Here is a 15,812-nt window from a genome sequence, read left to right as displayed (position 1 = left end):
GTCTCTATGTGCGTCTTTATAGCTGCTGTAAAATTATATTTCCAGTACTTTATATGTTTGCAGGGGCGCCACCAAGGGGGGGCCACAGGGGGGCCACTAGCCACACTTCAAAATTTGCTGCCCCCCCACCGAATGCCCCCACCCAGCAAGATTGTCCAATGTTGGTAATAATTCTAATAAACATGGGCACAAAAGAGAGGAAGACACCATACATTTACTCATTTAATCCTGTTTAAAACAGATTATTATGGATTTCATAATATTATTTGGTTTTCACAGACACCTAAGCTAGGCATAATTATTCTTTTCTCCCATATTTTTTGCCTTATTTTTCAAGTAACCTATATTTCACAACTGCATAATAAAACTGGAAATTCTGTTTTTGCTGTGCTACCCCATTTTTTTAGTTGTGGCCCCCACATGGCCACCCCTATGAAAAAATTCTGGAGGCGCCTCTGTTTGTATGTACTGTTTTAATGTTCTACTCCAGTTAGTTTTGTGCCTTAATCAGGGATATACGTGAAGACTTGACCTCTTTTTCATTGTGAAACATCTTAACTGCACTTTTGTTTTTCTCCTTGTAGCTTCAATACCAGGCTGACCTTAAAAACATAAAGGGCAAAGTGTCTACTGTAAAGGACACTCCTGAAATGCTGCGTGTTAAAGAGAATACAAAGAATTTCAGCTTGGTATCTACTCCGTAATATTTTTTCTTAACTTTTTCTAATATCACATTTTTTACATAATTCTTTCAATTAATTTTTTTTGGGTTTGGCGTTCCACATTTTTTAACAAACCTTGATATGCAGCCCTTCTTTATTTAGAGCAAATTATTTTATTTTTTTTAACTTTGCAAAACAAGCAGTTTTTAATTTGTGTAACTAACTCTTAACCCTTGGTTCTATACTTTAACCTTTACTTAAAACTCTTAGTGCAGACGTTGTGGTGTGAAACGCTTTGCTCAAAGTGTTGTAATCAGGCAAAATGCGTGTGCTTTATTTTTAAATGTTTGTATAGATTTTGTCTCATTCTGTGTGCTTTTGTTGACGTGTGCTCCCAAAGGTGCAAGATAAGTAAATTAGCGCTCGGTGAGGCTAACCACTCGTTTATGCTTTGTTCCTCGTCCGTGTAAGATTAAGTACAAAGAGGATTTGGGAGGAGGAACAGCTTTGCCCGAGACCCCTGAGATGGAGAGGGTTAAACGCAACCAGCGCAACGTCAGCACGGTACTCAACAGAGTGACCCTGCCCTACCTCATTACTCCTCAGCCACTCCTCCCTCCATATTTCCTCCTCCTCTAGCATCAAAGAATAAAACCAGACCTGCCATCACATCTAATCTCTCCAAATAATAATTATATATTCAACTGTTTTTGTTTTTTGCAGAAACCTGTTTTTCATTCTAATTTTTTTTTGGAGCCCAGAAAAATCCCTAGATGCTAAGAACTAGATGACCAAAAGTATGTGGAGACTTTATTGTGCCTTTGTTTGGGGCTGTTAGTTCACATTTGTTCATTTCAGAGGACTTAACAGACTTGGGTACATGAAAAAAAGCCTTTTATATTTGGACCCTGACAGAACCCAGACCTCATCATGCAGGCTCAGCGTTTGAACTTATTAAGAGTCTTGTGGCTGATGTGGAGCAAATCCCTGCAAACACAACAGTAAATGCAACACATGAATGTCCATGCTTTTAAAATGCAGTCTCAACAAAACACGGTTGTATTATTTGTGTATCCACATACTTTTGGTGATATAGTGTAAACAGATGGTGTTTCCACTGTGAAATAATTAGAATCTTATCGTCCACAGGGGACTGTGAGGGCTTAACGGACTCATAATTAATTTCATCTGAACCTTGAAGTGATAAACTAAACTAAGCATCACCCACATGCACCTGTGTCTGAAAACCGATATGATCAGTAACCTTTTCATTTCAGTTGTTCTGAAGTCAACACCTGAAATGTGTGCGTTCTTTGTTAAATGTTTGTATAGATGTTTGTCTCATTCTGTGTGCTTTTGTTGACGTGTGCTCCCAAAGGTGCAAGATAAGTAAATTAGCGCTCGGTGAGGCTAACCACTCGTTTATGCTTTGTTCCTCGTCCGTGTAAGATTAAGTACAAAGAGGATTTGGGAGGAGGAACAGCTTTGCCCGAGACCCCTGAGATGGAGAGGGTTAAACGCAACCAGCGCAACGTCAGCACGGTACTCAACAGAGTGACCCTGCCCTACCTCATTACTCCTCAGCCACTCCTCCCTCCATATTTCCTCCTCCTCTAGCATCAAAGAATAAAACCAGACCTGCCATCACATCTAATCTCTTCAAATAATAATTATATATTCAACTTTCTTTTTACAGATATCTGTCCTCGTGCTAATATTTCATTTTTATAACTCATTAGAGGACTTTTCTTGTTTCCACTGTAAAATAATTCACAGTTTATCATCCACAGGGGACTTTTAGAGCTTGTGTAATAACTCATTGTTAATTTCATGTGAACCCTGAAGTAATAAACTAAACTAAACATCACTCACGCTGAAAACAACCTGCATATTTTTACATTAGTCCCTTTAAATATACATAAATATGTCTGGAAATCAGTATGATCAGTAACCTCTAATTTCAGGTGTTCATGTTGTTTTTATGAATAGCTGCCTGTGTGTGTGTCTACAGTACATACTGTGCTTTTGTTTGTCACCGTCTGATTTTGCACCTGTGTAACTTGTGCAATGGGCAGATACAGTACAAGGACTCTGTGGGTCAAGGCACAGCCATACCAGATCTGCCTGAGGTGAAGCGGGTCCGAGAAACCCAGAAGAATATCAGCCTGGTAGAGGAAAAAGACTGCAGTGACCCTAATATGACTTCCTTATAATAACTCCCCCCAAACGCCCTCTGATCTCATCTTACTTATCTAGAAAACTTTACCTTTCCTGTATTTAGCGCTGGTTTTCCCCTCCTACATCCTAACCATGTTCCATACGTCATTTCCTTTTACGAGACAAAAATACCCTCCCTTTTCCTAATTACTCCGCTTTGGAATTTTTCTGTCTTTTTTAATTTTTTGAAATTCCTTCCTTCCCTCCTAAATTGAAAACTAATCATCTTTTGAGTGTGTTACAACAATAATTGACTTTTTTGTGCTGTTTTATTCAAAGCATCAATACAAAGAAGGCGTGGGAGGAGGCACATCAATATCAGAGACGCCAGAAATGGAGAGAGTTAAACGCAATCAGCAAAATATTAGCACGGTACTCCACTGCAGTGAACCCCTAGTCTCCGATTTGCATCCGTTCATCCCTCCACCTCAAACAGTGCCATAACAATTCTCCTTAGCCTCCAGTAGATCTTCCCAGTAGTTGTTGTGTGTGTCTAACATAAACCTGCTTCTTTATTTTTTAGGGAACGATGTGTGTTTAATTTCATGTTCTGTCTCTGCTGTGATTTTTGGTGCCGCTTGTGGCTTTTTGTCTGCGTGTTTTTCTGTTATTGATCTGTTACTTACTTTTTTTTGTACTTTCTCTGCACGAATCCCCAAATTTTATTTGGTTAGATAAAATACAAGGACTCTCTGGGTCGAGGAACAGCTATATCGGATCTCCCTGAAGTGAAGCGAGTCAAAGAAACCCAGAAGCACATCAGCTCGGTAGTGGAACCGTACCACGTTTGCTCCTAACTGTGAACAGTAGAGTCCTATAATAATGCCTATCATACACTTCCCCCTTCCTCATCATCTCTTGCTCATCTCATCAAGCTCCATCCAGGGCCCAGACTGCCCATCCATCTAATTTACACCCTTGCCTTTTTCTCTTTATTATTTTAATCCTCAATCATCAGTCCCCTAAACTGAATAAAATCTTCCTTTTTGGTCTGTGAGTCTACTATCTTCTAACCTGCAGCTCATCTTTCTTCACATTAAGCTGCTGTGTGCTGCTCTTAATTTCCACTTCACAGCTAAATCTCCTGCTAAAGCATTAGGGATGTTTGTCTCCACGTACAGCAGAGATCCTGGCTGCTCAGCAGGAGCTACCAGGATGGATCACTCTATAGGACCAATTTCTCAGACGCTGCTTGAATATACCAAAATAATATACCAAAAAAATGCCACCAACTAAAGAAATGACCTCTCTGAGTTTAATCAATCTCAGATATTTCCAGAAAACTCCTCCTTGTCTATGAAAGCAGTCCTATAGGTGTGTGTGGTCTGTATGTTTGAGTTTCTGATTGGCCCCTCGGGGTGCTGTGCTTCTGCCCTGTAGGTGTTGTATAAAGACAGTTCAGCCAAGGGAACGCCTGTGGTGTTTACTCCAGAGATGGAGCGGGTGAAAAGGAACCAAGAAAACATTAGCTCGGTACCTTTCAGAACCTGTAGAACATGTTCTGCTGAAGAAATGTTCTACTCCTACCTCTTTTTAACCCTTGTCTAACTCTGATGTGTCCCCCTGGCTCTTGTTAATCGTATTAATTCACCTGACTGCACTCTCTCTCTCTTTTTTTTAAAAATATGTTTAATACCTCCAGCTGTGGTGTGCCTGTGCACATCATCACTGCTAATCTCTCCTGCTGTTTTCCCACTTGATCTTATTCCTTTCGGTCTCCCACTGAAGATTGGAAAATAACTTTATGTCCTTTTAATAATTCGCCCACTTAATAAAAGTCTCCCTGCTAATTCATCCCAGTAGTGCCATAGCTCATCCCAGCAGCTGCCTGTGTCCTCTTGGCATTAAGTCTCTCTGACCACACCTCTTGTGCTGTGGATGCTAACAGCTATTGAATGATGGTTTGGGAGTGTGAAATATTTTAGATCCTTACTACTTTTGATCTGTCATTTCTAGGTTCTGTACTCTGACAGCTTCCGCAAGCAGGTCCAGGGCAAAGCCGCCTTTGTTCTGGACACACCTGAGATGAGGCGCGTCAGGGAGACTCAGCGTATCATTTCTGGGGTAAGTTTTTGTGGTTGTTTGATTAATTTCTGTTCTAAGTGGAAAAGTGCTTTCGTTGTTACTTGACTACTTGAAGAGTAAGGCTTCAGTACTCTTTGACACCTCATCATCTCAAAATGATTCAAAACAAGAATCTGGTCGCCAGTCTTAAACAATGTTGCTACACAAAGACAAACTAAAATTAGAATTGATTCAATAATGGAGAAATAATGGGTTTGGTATAGAGGAAAAAGACAGACAACACATTTTAGTATTTTAAGTAGTTAAAGTGGAGGCTGGCATCGATGCCAGTTTGGTTGGCTCGTGCAAAATGGGTCCATCCACCCTGCAGCTTCACTTACTGTATTTGTGCACTTCAGGTGAGATACCACGAGGACTTTGAGAAGAGCAAGGGCAGCTTCACTCCCACCACCACTGATATTGTGACAGAGCGCGTGAAGAAGAACACGCAGGACTTCAGCGACATCAGCTACCGTGGCATCCAGAGGCGCGTGGTGGAGATGGAGAGGAGACGTGCCATAGAGCACGACCAGGAGACCATCACTGGTAACGACAACAGCAAGCACTTCTCTGAGCTTTAGGAGTTGTTAGCTTGTTAGCAAAAAATAAATAAAACTGAAAGACAAAATACCTCAAAATTACATTCTGGAGAGACATACCTGAAGCAAAACTGTAATACGGACTGTTATCGGCTGATCTATTCATCTCCTCAGATCTGCGTGTGTGGCGCACAAACCCCGGCTCTGTGTTTGACTACGACCCCGCTGAGGACAACATCCAGTCCAGGAGTCTGCACATGATGTCAGGTGATTGAAATTCTAGAGGATCGATTCAGAGAGCCAAAGCTTTAGTTATGCTCCCGATGGATTTATTCAAAGTTATCATTAAATGTCAGGGAAGCTAAGTGACTGGCAAAGGATTATGTATTGCTTCTCGTGTGTGAAGCAGGTGTGTCACTGATAGTTAAATAATACGCATTTGAAATAATGTCTTAATGCTGTTCTGACAGTACAAGCTCAGCGTCGCAGCAAGGAGCACTCCCGCTCCACCAGCGCTTTGAGCGGCGTGGCTGATGAGAAGTCTGAGGTGTCCCAGGATGCTGACCACCACATGTCCCTCTACAGCAATGGCTTCATGACCTCCTCTATTGGTAACCCTCATCAGACTAAACAGCAACAAATACACTTGAGAGTGAAGAATAATTTCCCCTCTACTTAATCTGTTTGTTATTTTAACATCTTCAGGCTACCAGCATGCTACTGTGAAGACCGTGGAGCTGCAGCAGAGGTCATCTTCAGTGGCCACCCAGCAGACCACAGTCTCTTCCATTCCCTCACACCCCTCTACTACCGGGGTTAGTAACATACATTTATATTGTACATACACTCCATTCGCTTTATGTGGTTTAACTTTTCTCCTGTGGGGAGTGATGCTACAGGTGATGCTTGGTGTGGTCAGGTAAAGCAGGTTTGAAACGTTCAGTGGGATTATCATTATTTTAGTACATCAGTTACATTATTTCATGGCCTGAAGAAAAGAAGCTGAATTTAAAATTTCTGCTTGTTTCTTAAGTGTGTCCATCTCTTTCCTTCAGAAAACCGTGCGTGCCATGTATGACTACACCGCAGCCGACAGTGACGAGGTGTCCTTCAAGGACGGCGACGTCATCGTCAACGTGCAGTCCATCGACGAAGGCTGGATGTACGGTACTGTTCAGCGTACCGGCAAGACCGGCATGCTGCCAGCCAACTACGTTGAAGCAATCTAAAGACAGAGCCCGCCCACGGTCCCTCCGTAGTGGGCGCGATGCATCCACAGGGCAAACTCATCGGTCTTCCTGTGATCACAACTGTGGCTTAGTGCAATGTGTAGCTTGTAGTGTCTGTACTTGTATTTTACTTGTATTGTGATTCTCGTGGAGTCTGTCATCATTATTATGCTGCTGCTCCCGCTCCCTGTGGATGTGACATTAGCTTCATGCCATGACCCATATAAATAGATCTGATTATACATAATGTGCCTACTACGAATGACAACGTGTTAGATTGTTTTAACTATTCTGTTCCTGTCCTGGAAAAGCGAGGCTAACACACAAACTGGCCCTTTGATTTTGTACATTTCAAACATTTCATTTACGTTATTTATCATTTTTTTGTCCAACGTATTTTCTCTGAAACACAACGGGCTCGAAAAGTTTCATGTAACCCTTTTAACGGAGAGTCCATGTAGAGAAAATATGAACGTTAGAAAGGAGTAAGTCACCATCTACCTCCTCCATGATGAAATCATGAGAAGCTCTCTGCGCCAAGCCTCAGTTTTCCCTCCTTTATAACGAAGGCTGGCCACTAGTAAAATGTGTGTTTTGTTTCTCCCGATTATTTAGGTCCTGGCTAAAGCACGTCCTCTACCTTCAATCAGTAGCTAATAAAGCACACCAAGTTCCTGCACCACTCTGCCTCCTCCTCTTCATTTCAGACTCTTTCATTAGATCACTGCTAAAAACTCTTTTCACTGCACCAGTCGAACAGTAGAAGTTCCCCGAGCCAAATACAAAACAGTCTAGACATGAGCCCTTCTCAATTATCGGTTCTTACATCCTTCATTCTTTTCCTCACTTCCTCCCCTTGAATTCATCCCTCCCCTCTGAGGAGGTGGCAGGCCGAAAAGACGGGGGAGGAAACGGGGAAATGACTAAATGAGACGTGTTTGCTTTGGAGCGGGAATTTTAGATTAAATATTTGTGTGGTTACAGCTTCATCATGTCCATTGTTTCCTTATTGCCTATTACAGCTGTGGTTTATTATCTCAGATGAGGATGTGTTAATAGCAGAGCTCATTTCATTTCACAGTTTGTGTTTTTTAGATCCTACACACTTCACCTTGGAGCTGAAAGCTTGATCATCAGTCTGTTGATCATATTAAAAACTCAAGATGTATGAATACAAAGCAATAGCTTCTTGGTTTGTATGTTCCAGCTGTGTCACGCGTCTTTCATACATCGAGGGTAGTTATAAAAAATCCAGCACTATTGGGTGAAAGGCAAAGCACGGCAGTGAACCAATAATCTCCCAACACTGAAAACATTTTTAAAACATAAATAAAAGTCTGAGGCTGAACCATGATGTGAATCCTGCTGCTGCCAGTCTAATTTTGCTTAATAAGAAGTGAAAACAGAAGTGATTTTCCTCCAACATTTTTATTTAAAATGTGTCATCTTTTTTCCTGCTTTCATTAAACGCTGATTTATTTTTCCAGTATTCTGAAAAAGCTTTCAAAAATATCTTTAATCAGAGAGCGTGTGTTCGAAAACATTTAATGTTAACGAAATAGAAGTAATAAAATTAGTCATTAAAAAAAAACACTATCCGTATGCTAGATTTGTCCTTAATGCTGAATCATTGATCGCAAGGTTTACAGGTAAAACTTAAATAAGGCAGATTTCTGATGAGAAAGTGAGTGAGACGAAGCGTAGAGCGTTATCTTCACAGCCAGTAAACACTTTAAAACACAACAAAGTGGTGACAAATCATTGGACTGAAACACAGCTGAGCTGCAGGCATCCTTTTGGTGACACAAGAAGGTAATAAGTAAAGTTTCCCATGGCCCAGAATGGACTAAATGAAAAATCTTATGCCCGGATCCAGTGAGTCAACCACTGGAATTGGCCGGAACATTTTTCTTCTCAAAAATGTTCACAGAAAACATCTTTCTGTCCTCAGTCAGAGGTCAGAGCAGTTTGAGGGCTTAGAAAGAAATCCGGCAGTCGTGTTATCAGCACGACAAATATCACAGGTTACATTAAGGCTCTTCAGCATCACACGACACTGCTGCAGCTCGCAGCCTGCTGTTCACGTTCGAGTCAGCTGCTCGCTCGCTGCAGAGTGAGCAAACCCGCCCGCTGCTGATACTGACTCTCCTTGGCTTGTGTGATCTTGGCCGACAAATCCAGAGGCTTCTCGAAGAAGTTCACCAGCGCCTGCTCCGTGAGCAGTGAGGCCAGGATCTGAGCGTAGCTCACCGTCCACTCGTTGTCCGCTGTCGCCGAACTCCTGCTGCCTCTGCGGGCGTCGACCCCGCCCGCCGCCGTCGAGCCCTCCTGGCTGTTGGCCTCTGATCCGGCGATTTTACCGCGATGGCCGACCTCGCCGATCTGCAGCACGAGACTGGTGACTGTGGCGATAGCCTGGAAGAGCTCGTTCTCCTCCGGGTGGAACATGCTGTAGAGCGTTTTACAGAACTGGATGAACTCCGACTGCACAAGAAGGAACAAAGAGAGTTAATCAACAAACTTCTGCATGTTTGTCTGATTATTTAACGCAGAATACATTTTTTTGTCTTGACTTTTTGTCAGAAATCTGACTTTTTTCATACATCTAAAAAAAAAAAAAACCCCAACAAAACTCTGAATTTACACAAGAAAGGTGAGAGCATGCGACTCCTATACCTGGTTCATGAGAGGCAGAGGCTTCTCCACATCTTTCTCCTTCTCTGTGGCCAGATCCTGGAGCATCTGCTTCAGCTGATCCTGGTAATCTGTCACTTCACCGTCATCACCTAAAACAACAAGAGAGAGAGTTCTTCAGCCTCACAAGTAAATCCCCCTGATAAGTGCAATAACGTGACGAGGGAGCGTGTTTGCACTGACGAGGGGGCAGGTTAACATAGAGAGGTCTGTTTGTGGACAGCAGGGGGCTCTTCATAACCGAGGGGTCATCTTCAGTTTCTGTCAGAGCTGCAGATGCGAACAAACGCAAAAGGAATCAATAAATCGCCGACATGAGAGTAGAGCTCAATAACTCGTCATCGTAGTCACATAATGAATAACCTGGAGGGATGTGAAGGCAGTAAAGCAGCCTTATTTTCTCATTCAGCTCCCCAAAGTACAGCGTGTCTGGAAAAAAAACACAAAAAAAACATGAGGAGACAGAGCAAAGTGAAACTTCTTTTTATTTCAGCTTTATGCATTTTCCATTTCCCCGCCTGTCCTCCCTCTACCTACCCAGCCAGCTGGCAAAGTCTCTAAAGGTGACCAGGTTGTCGCAGTCCTGGTCCAGGAGGGTGAAGGTGCGGTTGGCCAGCGTGTCGGTGTGCTGGTTGGAGACATCGGGCCACGGCACCAGCAGCCCGTACTGGCTTTTAAACTGAGGTCGGTCCAGCCGATACTGCCGTTCTATAAAGGAGCGATTCGAGTCACAGTAGTGCCACGCTGCTGCCTCTGCCGCCGCCGCCGCGCTGCTGTCCCCCCAGTACAGAGTGATGAAGTGCTCCGTCTGCAGGGAGGAGGAGGACAGAGGAAAACAAAGTGATTTAAGGTCTCTTTCGCACATCAATTAGTCTGTCAGCAAGGAAGGAAAATAACCTTGAAGAGATCGTAGATGTCGGCCAAGTTCTCTGCAGGGATGGAAACATCTGGCGACACCAGTCTCAACTGTAAAGGCGCATAAAAAAAAGGGAGCATTATAAACAGCTGAGAGCTGGGTATGTGTAATACTGTTGTGTCCTTCAAGCTTCTTTTGAGCAGCTTTAAAGATGTTTGAGATTCTGTGTCAGTCTTCTCACCGCATTTTCTTTGGTGGTGTCTTCGTGTGCCTGGAGCACCTGGATTCTGTGTCGACAGCGGAGCTGCTCAATCTGCCGCACTGTCAGGTCTCCGAATTTCTGAGGTCAGAGAGCACAGCATGAAAGATATCTCATGAACTGTGATGACTAAATGAGGATTATGAAGAAGGGCGAAAATGTAGTTGAATAAGCCAGAGGTGAAAAGCTCACTTATCTAACAAAAGGAAGCGAAAGAAAACAAGTAAAGGAGCTGGTGCACAATGTGCACAAACTAATTATTTAAGGCAAATATCAGGCAAAAAATGTGCATCTCTTACGATATAGGAGTCATTGATGAGGTCAGTGATGTTTGTGTGCCTCTTAGCGACACTGCAGCTAGTTTCCTCTGCAGCAGGCGAGGAGGACGGAAAACCGGGGCACTCTACATTTCCAACCTGGTCCAGAAAACTGGGAATCATAGGAAAGCCAACGAGGTGTTAAATTCCACCCGTGCACATACAATTATAAACCATACAATGCAGACAAAAGCACAAAGCATTCATGTCAATCAGTGGCACAATGCTTTGAGTTTTGCTTTACCAGCAAGCTGCAAACCTACCCTGTGAGAATCATAAGCGCCTGCCCGTCATCTGTGCTGGACGAAAGCTCCGCAGCATTGGCCTCCAGCACAGCCAGACCAAGCTGGAAGATGGCTTTGATTCCGTGGAAGAAGAAGCAGTCGACCACGCAGACGGCGCTGTGGAACGGCAGGACGCTCAGGAACAGGGTGAGGAACCAAGACAGGGACACAGAGGAGAGGGTGGAAAGGTCTGGAATCTGTTCAGCCAGCTCTGGCAGACGCTCCCTGATGAGCTCCTCGAACACCGACTGGTCCACCTGAGCGCCTGCAGGAGAGGGCGGTGGAGTCAGACAGTGTTGGGGCAAAGAACGGCCTTGGATGTAAGCCTGTCCAAATTTTTCTCCAAGTTAAATATATTCAAGACGTGTTATGATTCTCATAAGTCTGACCTGTTTGATGCCCATTTTTCCTTAATATATGGCTTTTTCATCATTCTGACCACTAGATGGCAGCATAAACATGCTATTCAGTCTGTGCTGTTCTGCAGTTCCACAAAAGATTTTTATAGTAAGGCTTTACTTCTCTTTGCTAAATAGCTGCTGTGTTCTGTAAGGACAAGTAATGTTAATGTGGTTTCCGTGTTTTAACTAGAGGCAGGTTGTTGCCAGAATAAATATATCAATGGTTTTTGTGGGGATTTTTTGCCTCTTTTGAAACGTGGAAACTGTTTACTTTAATTTTTTTTTTAAGTAATGTTGTGAATCTATGCTTCTACAGAGTCTCAGACCACAATCACTGTTCTTTCAAAAATAAGTGACGCCCACAAACATGTGGACATTAAAAGGAAAAGGAAATTGCTACAAATGCAACACGCAGGGCAAAAATAAACACCTTTGCAAACACAGGAAATAATGCCTATTCTGAAAGCCTGTCTCAGAAACGGTACATGCACCACAGTAACAGCAGCAACACAGTAACCACTTATGTGCTTTTTTTAAAAGCGTGGCTGCAAGCAAATAAAGCTTCTGGGCTCTTTACCTATGACCCTGCGATTGAAGTAGTCGGGCAGCATTCTTTCACACACGGCCACCAGCAGCCAGAAGGCATCTTCCTCTTTAGCATACAGCAGCAGCACCGATGCCAGGATGTTCATAGACTAGTGAGAGAGAAAGCAAAATTCACACATGCATCTTAAAGTCAGGATGAACACTTGAATCACATGAGTGCTTCTAGTATTACACTATAAGTGCCACCATTATAAAAATGACTAATACTGCTGCTTACCTGACAGTATCCGATCTTTGGGTTGCGGTGAGCATACGCAGTGAGGACGCGCCTGAGTGCAGCAATGCCCGTTGGGTTTTGGAAAGCGGGATGGTCTGGCAGTGAGCGGTGCAGGTCCCGTTCGATCTCCTCTGTGGCCAGGTTGTTATGGCCCATTGATTTCTGCACCAAGCTGGCGTAGTAGCCTTCATGGGACCCTAGGTCAGAGGATGCATCTGCACAAACCACACAGGAATTAGAGAACGGAGAATGACCTGCTACCCCGTTTTGTTCCCCAACGATATATATATATGCTATAAGAAAAATCCCAGGTTAAAATTATTCTGCACACCTGTGCCTTTTACCTTCGATCGGTTTCATTCTTTGCGGCGCACAGGAACTATGTTTGGATAAAAGGAAGTGAGACTGAGCAGAGGAACGGACCACACACCAAAATAAAATCTGACTGACTGAAAGAGTGCCATTGCCTGAGGAACAACAGATGCAGAGAAGAGGATGTGAAGCCCAGGTTGGGTTTAAACACAGACACACACACACACCTGTAATTCCATACTTGTGGGGACCCTTACAGTGATTCATTGCCTGCTGGGGCCAGGACCACAGTGAGACTTAGATTTAATCTCAAAGTGTGTCTTCTTGTTTTGTGTGTGCTGGCCTACCACATCTGTGTTTTTACTCAGCAGATACATCAGTGTATCGCTCATAATTAACCACAGCGTTCTGCAGCGCCATGCAATACCCTCTGGTATGAGCCTAGTTGGGCAGGGGTTTATCCGAAAGCAGGATAATGACCCAAAACATGAGTCCAAGCTAGGCCAGAATTACCTCTGGTAAAAAGTACAAGATGATAAGCTTGAAAACATGGAGCAGACAGCACTTAAACCCCATCGAGCTGGTTTGGGATGAACTGGACACAAGAGGGGAAGCAAAGCAACCTACAAGTGCCGCACATCAATGAGAACATCTGCGACAGATATGAGAGGAACTTTCTGAACAATATTCCTGTTGTAGAAAGAACGCCACGGGTGTGTTCAGCAGTTATATCTGCCAAAGGTGGCGACTTTGATGAGTCAAAAGTTTAGATTACATTTTGGTCAATAAATTAATTCCATGATTTCTTTTTTAACTCCAATTGCTTTTATTTCAGAGTACAATGACACATTAAACTGCATAATTTTCAATACAAAAATTGAAACATTGGGGTATGTATATGTATACACACCCCAATTTTCACATAGCATGTAGGAAATATGTTCCAGTTTTGCAGATGTGCCACAATTGCGTGCAGGCTAAAACAGCCTAATTAACTTCTGCTAATCTGACGTGTTGATGGGTATCAGAAGACTGCATGGCCTCCTTGAACCAACACGATGCTTCACTTGTGCAGCACAGACCGTGTGCAGCGGTCTGTTGTTAAGATATTTGAAATAGTTCTTATAGTGTTTTGCCTCCTTTAACATTGATGACAGTTTGAAGTCTTTTGTGGTAGTTATGGATGAGGTACTTTATTTTCTCAGATGATAAAGCTGTCCATACAAAATGCAAAATGCCTCCTCTTCCTGTTCTCTGTACAGTAGCTCAGTGATATTGATGCTATCTGCGTGGTCCTATGCTATCAAGCCAAAACTTCCAGGGTATGTAAACTTTTGATCAGGGTCTTGTTTCTGTTGTCTTTATGATTTAAAAAGGGAAAACACAGCTGTGGATAAATGATTTAACCCAACTACTGACCGTGAGTGAAAGTAACGTTTTTGTATTATCATTATTTCTGAAAAATGGACAAAACAAACAAAAAAGCATAACTTCTTCCAGGCTATGTAAACTTATTACCACAACTGTATACACATATATATTTATATACCTGAAAATATCATCCACAGCTCCCCTCGCAGTGACTCTGGTATCCCCATGGCCACAAGCTTTTGGATCTTCTCTGTGCGAAACATGTGGACGCCACGTCCGAACTCAGAGAAATGATCCTCCCACAGCCGCTCCTTCACCTGATTCGTGCTCTGACACAAACACACACATTTCCTGATCCTGACTTACTACATTCAGCTGATGGATATTGTTCTTTTCTAACTCTTAGGGAGAGACGAGCCTTTTAAATCAGATCTGAAGTGACTCTGAATTCATTCGATTGGTTATTTATATATCAAGTTACAGGTTTAGATGAACAGTGTCTCAGACTCCTCCCACCTTGTTGCCGTTGGTTCCTGGTTGATTTTGGTGGAAGGCTGTCATGAGAGCTTCACTGTTGACAGTGTTGCGCAGGACATGCTCCTCTATCTCTTCTTCATCAGAGTACCCAGTGTCATAATAGAAGGTGTAGTAAGGTGTTGGGGAGCTCTGTGGAAAATGTGAGGAACAAAAGAAACGTCAGTAATTACAAACAATATTTCTCTGACTGGATCCCTTTGAAATTAGAGCTGAACAGTGCTTGCAGTACTTCCCTTAGCCGTCATACAGGAAATGTTTCCAGTTCCACATATGGCATTTTAACTTTGATTAGCGAGAACATCATAAAGTGCTTCTAGCAACCGTTTGTCTTTATGATTTTGGTAACAACCCAGTGTACTGAACATTACTGACTAGTTCTTTCTGTTGTGTTGTTGCATTGTTTCATTTTCCATTATCCGTATAAGTGGCAGGTCCCACCCAATTAAACATCCCACTCACCACGCTCCTCTTGCCCTCTTTCCTGCTGCGGAACATGGACCGTTTCCACTGCAGCGCTCGAAGTCTGGAGTTCATGTTCTCAACCAGCTCGTCTCTGTCGTTCAGCTCAATCAGCTGGAAGGCCTTTTTAGTCCGAATACTCACTATGACAGGGTTGGGCAGCGCGCTGGTGCTGTCTGCTTTCTCTATGGACAAAACCTGGTGACAAAAATGGCCAAAAGAAGTGGTAACGCATCATAACACACGCACAGTTGTTCTTTGTGCAAAAACAGAGCAGGAATGCAGACTGGCTCCTGCTGCTCAAGCTGGAATCGAAAGAAGAGAAACATCTTCAAAAGTGGGAATCCAAGAGGCTGAAATGACTAACAACACTGCAGCCACGTACGAAGTATGCAGAATCAGGAGGAGCAGAGGGGTAGGTTAGGTTTGTGAAAGACAATGCTTCAATAGAAAACACAGGATTAGAAAGTACGAATGACTGAACAGATTGAACCACCGGCTAATTCTCACCCCAACCGGTCGCAGCAGATGGCCCCGCCCCTCCCTGAGCCTGGTTCTGCCGGAGGTTTCTTCCTGTTAAAAGATATCTGTTATTAACCTCTGTCTCTCTTCCACAGCATGTCTTTTATCCTGTCTTCCTTCTCTCACCCCAACCGAGCGCAGCAGATGGCCCCGCCCCTCCCTGAGCCTGGTTCTGTTGGAGGTTTCTTCCTGTTAAAAGGGAGTTTTTTCTTCCCACTGTTGCCAAAGTGCTTGCTCATAGGGGGTCATATGATTGTTGGGTTTTT

The 15,812-nt window shown here is 43.3% G+C and overlaps 2 protein-coding genes across 3 annotated transcripts in view; one reads left to right on the top strand and one right to left on the bottom strand.

The window, feature by feature from the left end:
* Nucleotides 1-7,393, top strand: part of neb (nebulin) — a 57,700-nt gene extending 50,307 nt beyond the window's left edge. Inside the window, 13 exon segments of the mRNA XM_013914149.1 lie at nt 585-689; nt 1,134-1,226; nt 2,112-2,204; nt 2,738-2,830; nt 3,159-3,251; nt 3,554-3,646; nt 4,260-4,352; nt 4,836-4,943; nt 5,303-5,489; nt 5,657-5,749; nt 5,953-6,093; nt 6,188-6,297; nt 6,538-7,393. Coding sequence (XP_013769603.1) covers nt 585-689; nt 1,134-1,226; nt 2,112-2,204; nt 2,738-2,830; nt 3,159-3,251; nt 3,554-3,646; nt 4,260-4,352; nt 4,836-4,943; nt 5,303-5,489; nt 5,657-5,749; nt 5,953-6,093; nt 6,188-6,297; nt 6,538-6,711 — 1,476 coding nt within the window. The 3' untranslated portion in view covers nt 6,712-7,393.
* Nucleotides 7,394-8,771: 1,378 nt separating this feature from the next.
* tbc1d8 (TBC1 domain family member 8) overlaps nt 8,772-15,812 on the bottom strand; it is an 18,795-nt gene continuing 11,754 nt past the window's right edge. Inside the window, exons 7-20 of one of the 2 annotated variants that reach the window (XM_005746205.1) lie at nt 15,025-15,222; nt 14,545-14,694; nt 14,207-14,357; nt 12,346-12,560; nt 12,100-12,217; nt 11,101-11,386; nt 10,820-10,949; nt 10,503-10,601; nt 10,303-10,371; nt 9,943-10,213; nt 9,769-9,834; nt 9,589-9,675; nt 9,388-9,497; nt 8,772-9,195 (exon numbers count right to left, since the gene is read on the bottom strand). In XM_005746205.1, the coding sequence (XP_005746262.1) occupies nt 8,803-9,195; nt 9,388-9,497; nt 9,589-9,675; nt 9,769-9,834; nt 9,943-10,213; nt 10,303-10,371; nt 10,503-10,601; nt 10,820-10,949; nt 11,101-11,386; nt 12,100-12,217; nt 12,346-12,560; nt 14,207-14,357; nt 14,545-14,694; nt 15,025-15,222 (2,343 nt within the window). In that variant the 3' untranslated portion in view covers nt 8,772-8,802. The remainder of the gene's footprint in view (nt 9,196-9,387; nt 9,498-9,588; nt 9,676-9,768; nt 9,835-9,942; nt 10,214-10,302; nt 10,372-10,502; nt 10,602-10,819; nt 10,950-11,100; nt 11,387-12,099; nt 12,218-12,345; nt 12,561-14,206; nt 14,358-14,544; nt 14,695-15,024; nt 15,223-15,812) is intronic. The other variant, XM_005746206.1, reaches the window with a different exon arrangement.

This window comes from Pundamilia nyererei, unplaced genomic scaffold (genome assembly GCF_000239375.1).
Source record: "Pundamilia nyererei isolate P.nyererei 1_Seehausen unplaced genomic scaffold, PunNye1.0 scaffold00175, whole genome shotgun sequence".
NCBI lineage: Eukaryota > Metazoa > Chordata > Actinopteri > Cichliformes > Cichlidae > Pundamilia > Pundamilia nyererei.
The sequence above is the reverse complement of the archived record's forward strand: the minus strand, read 5'-3'. Positions and strand labels throughout refer to the sequence as shown.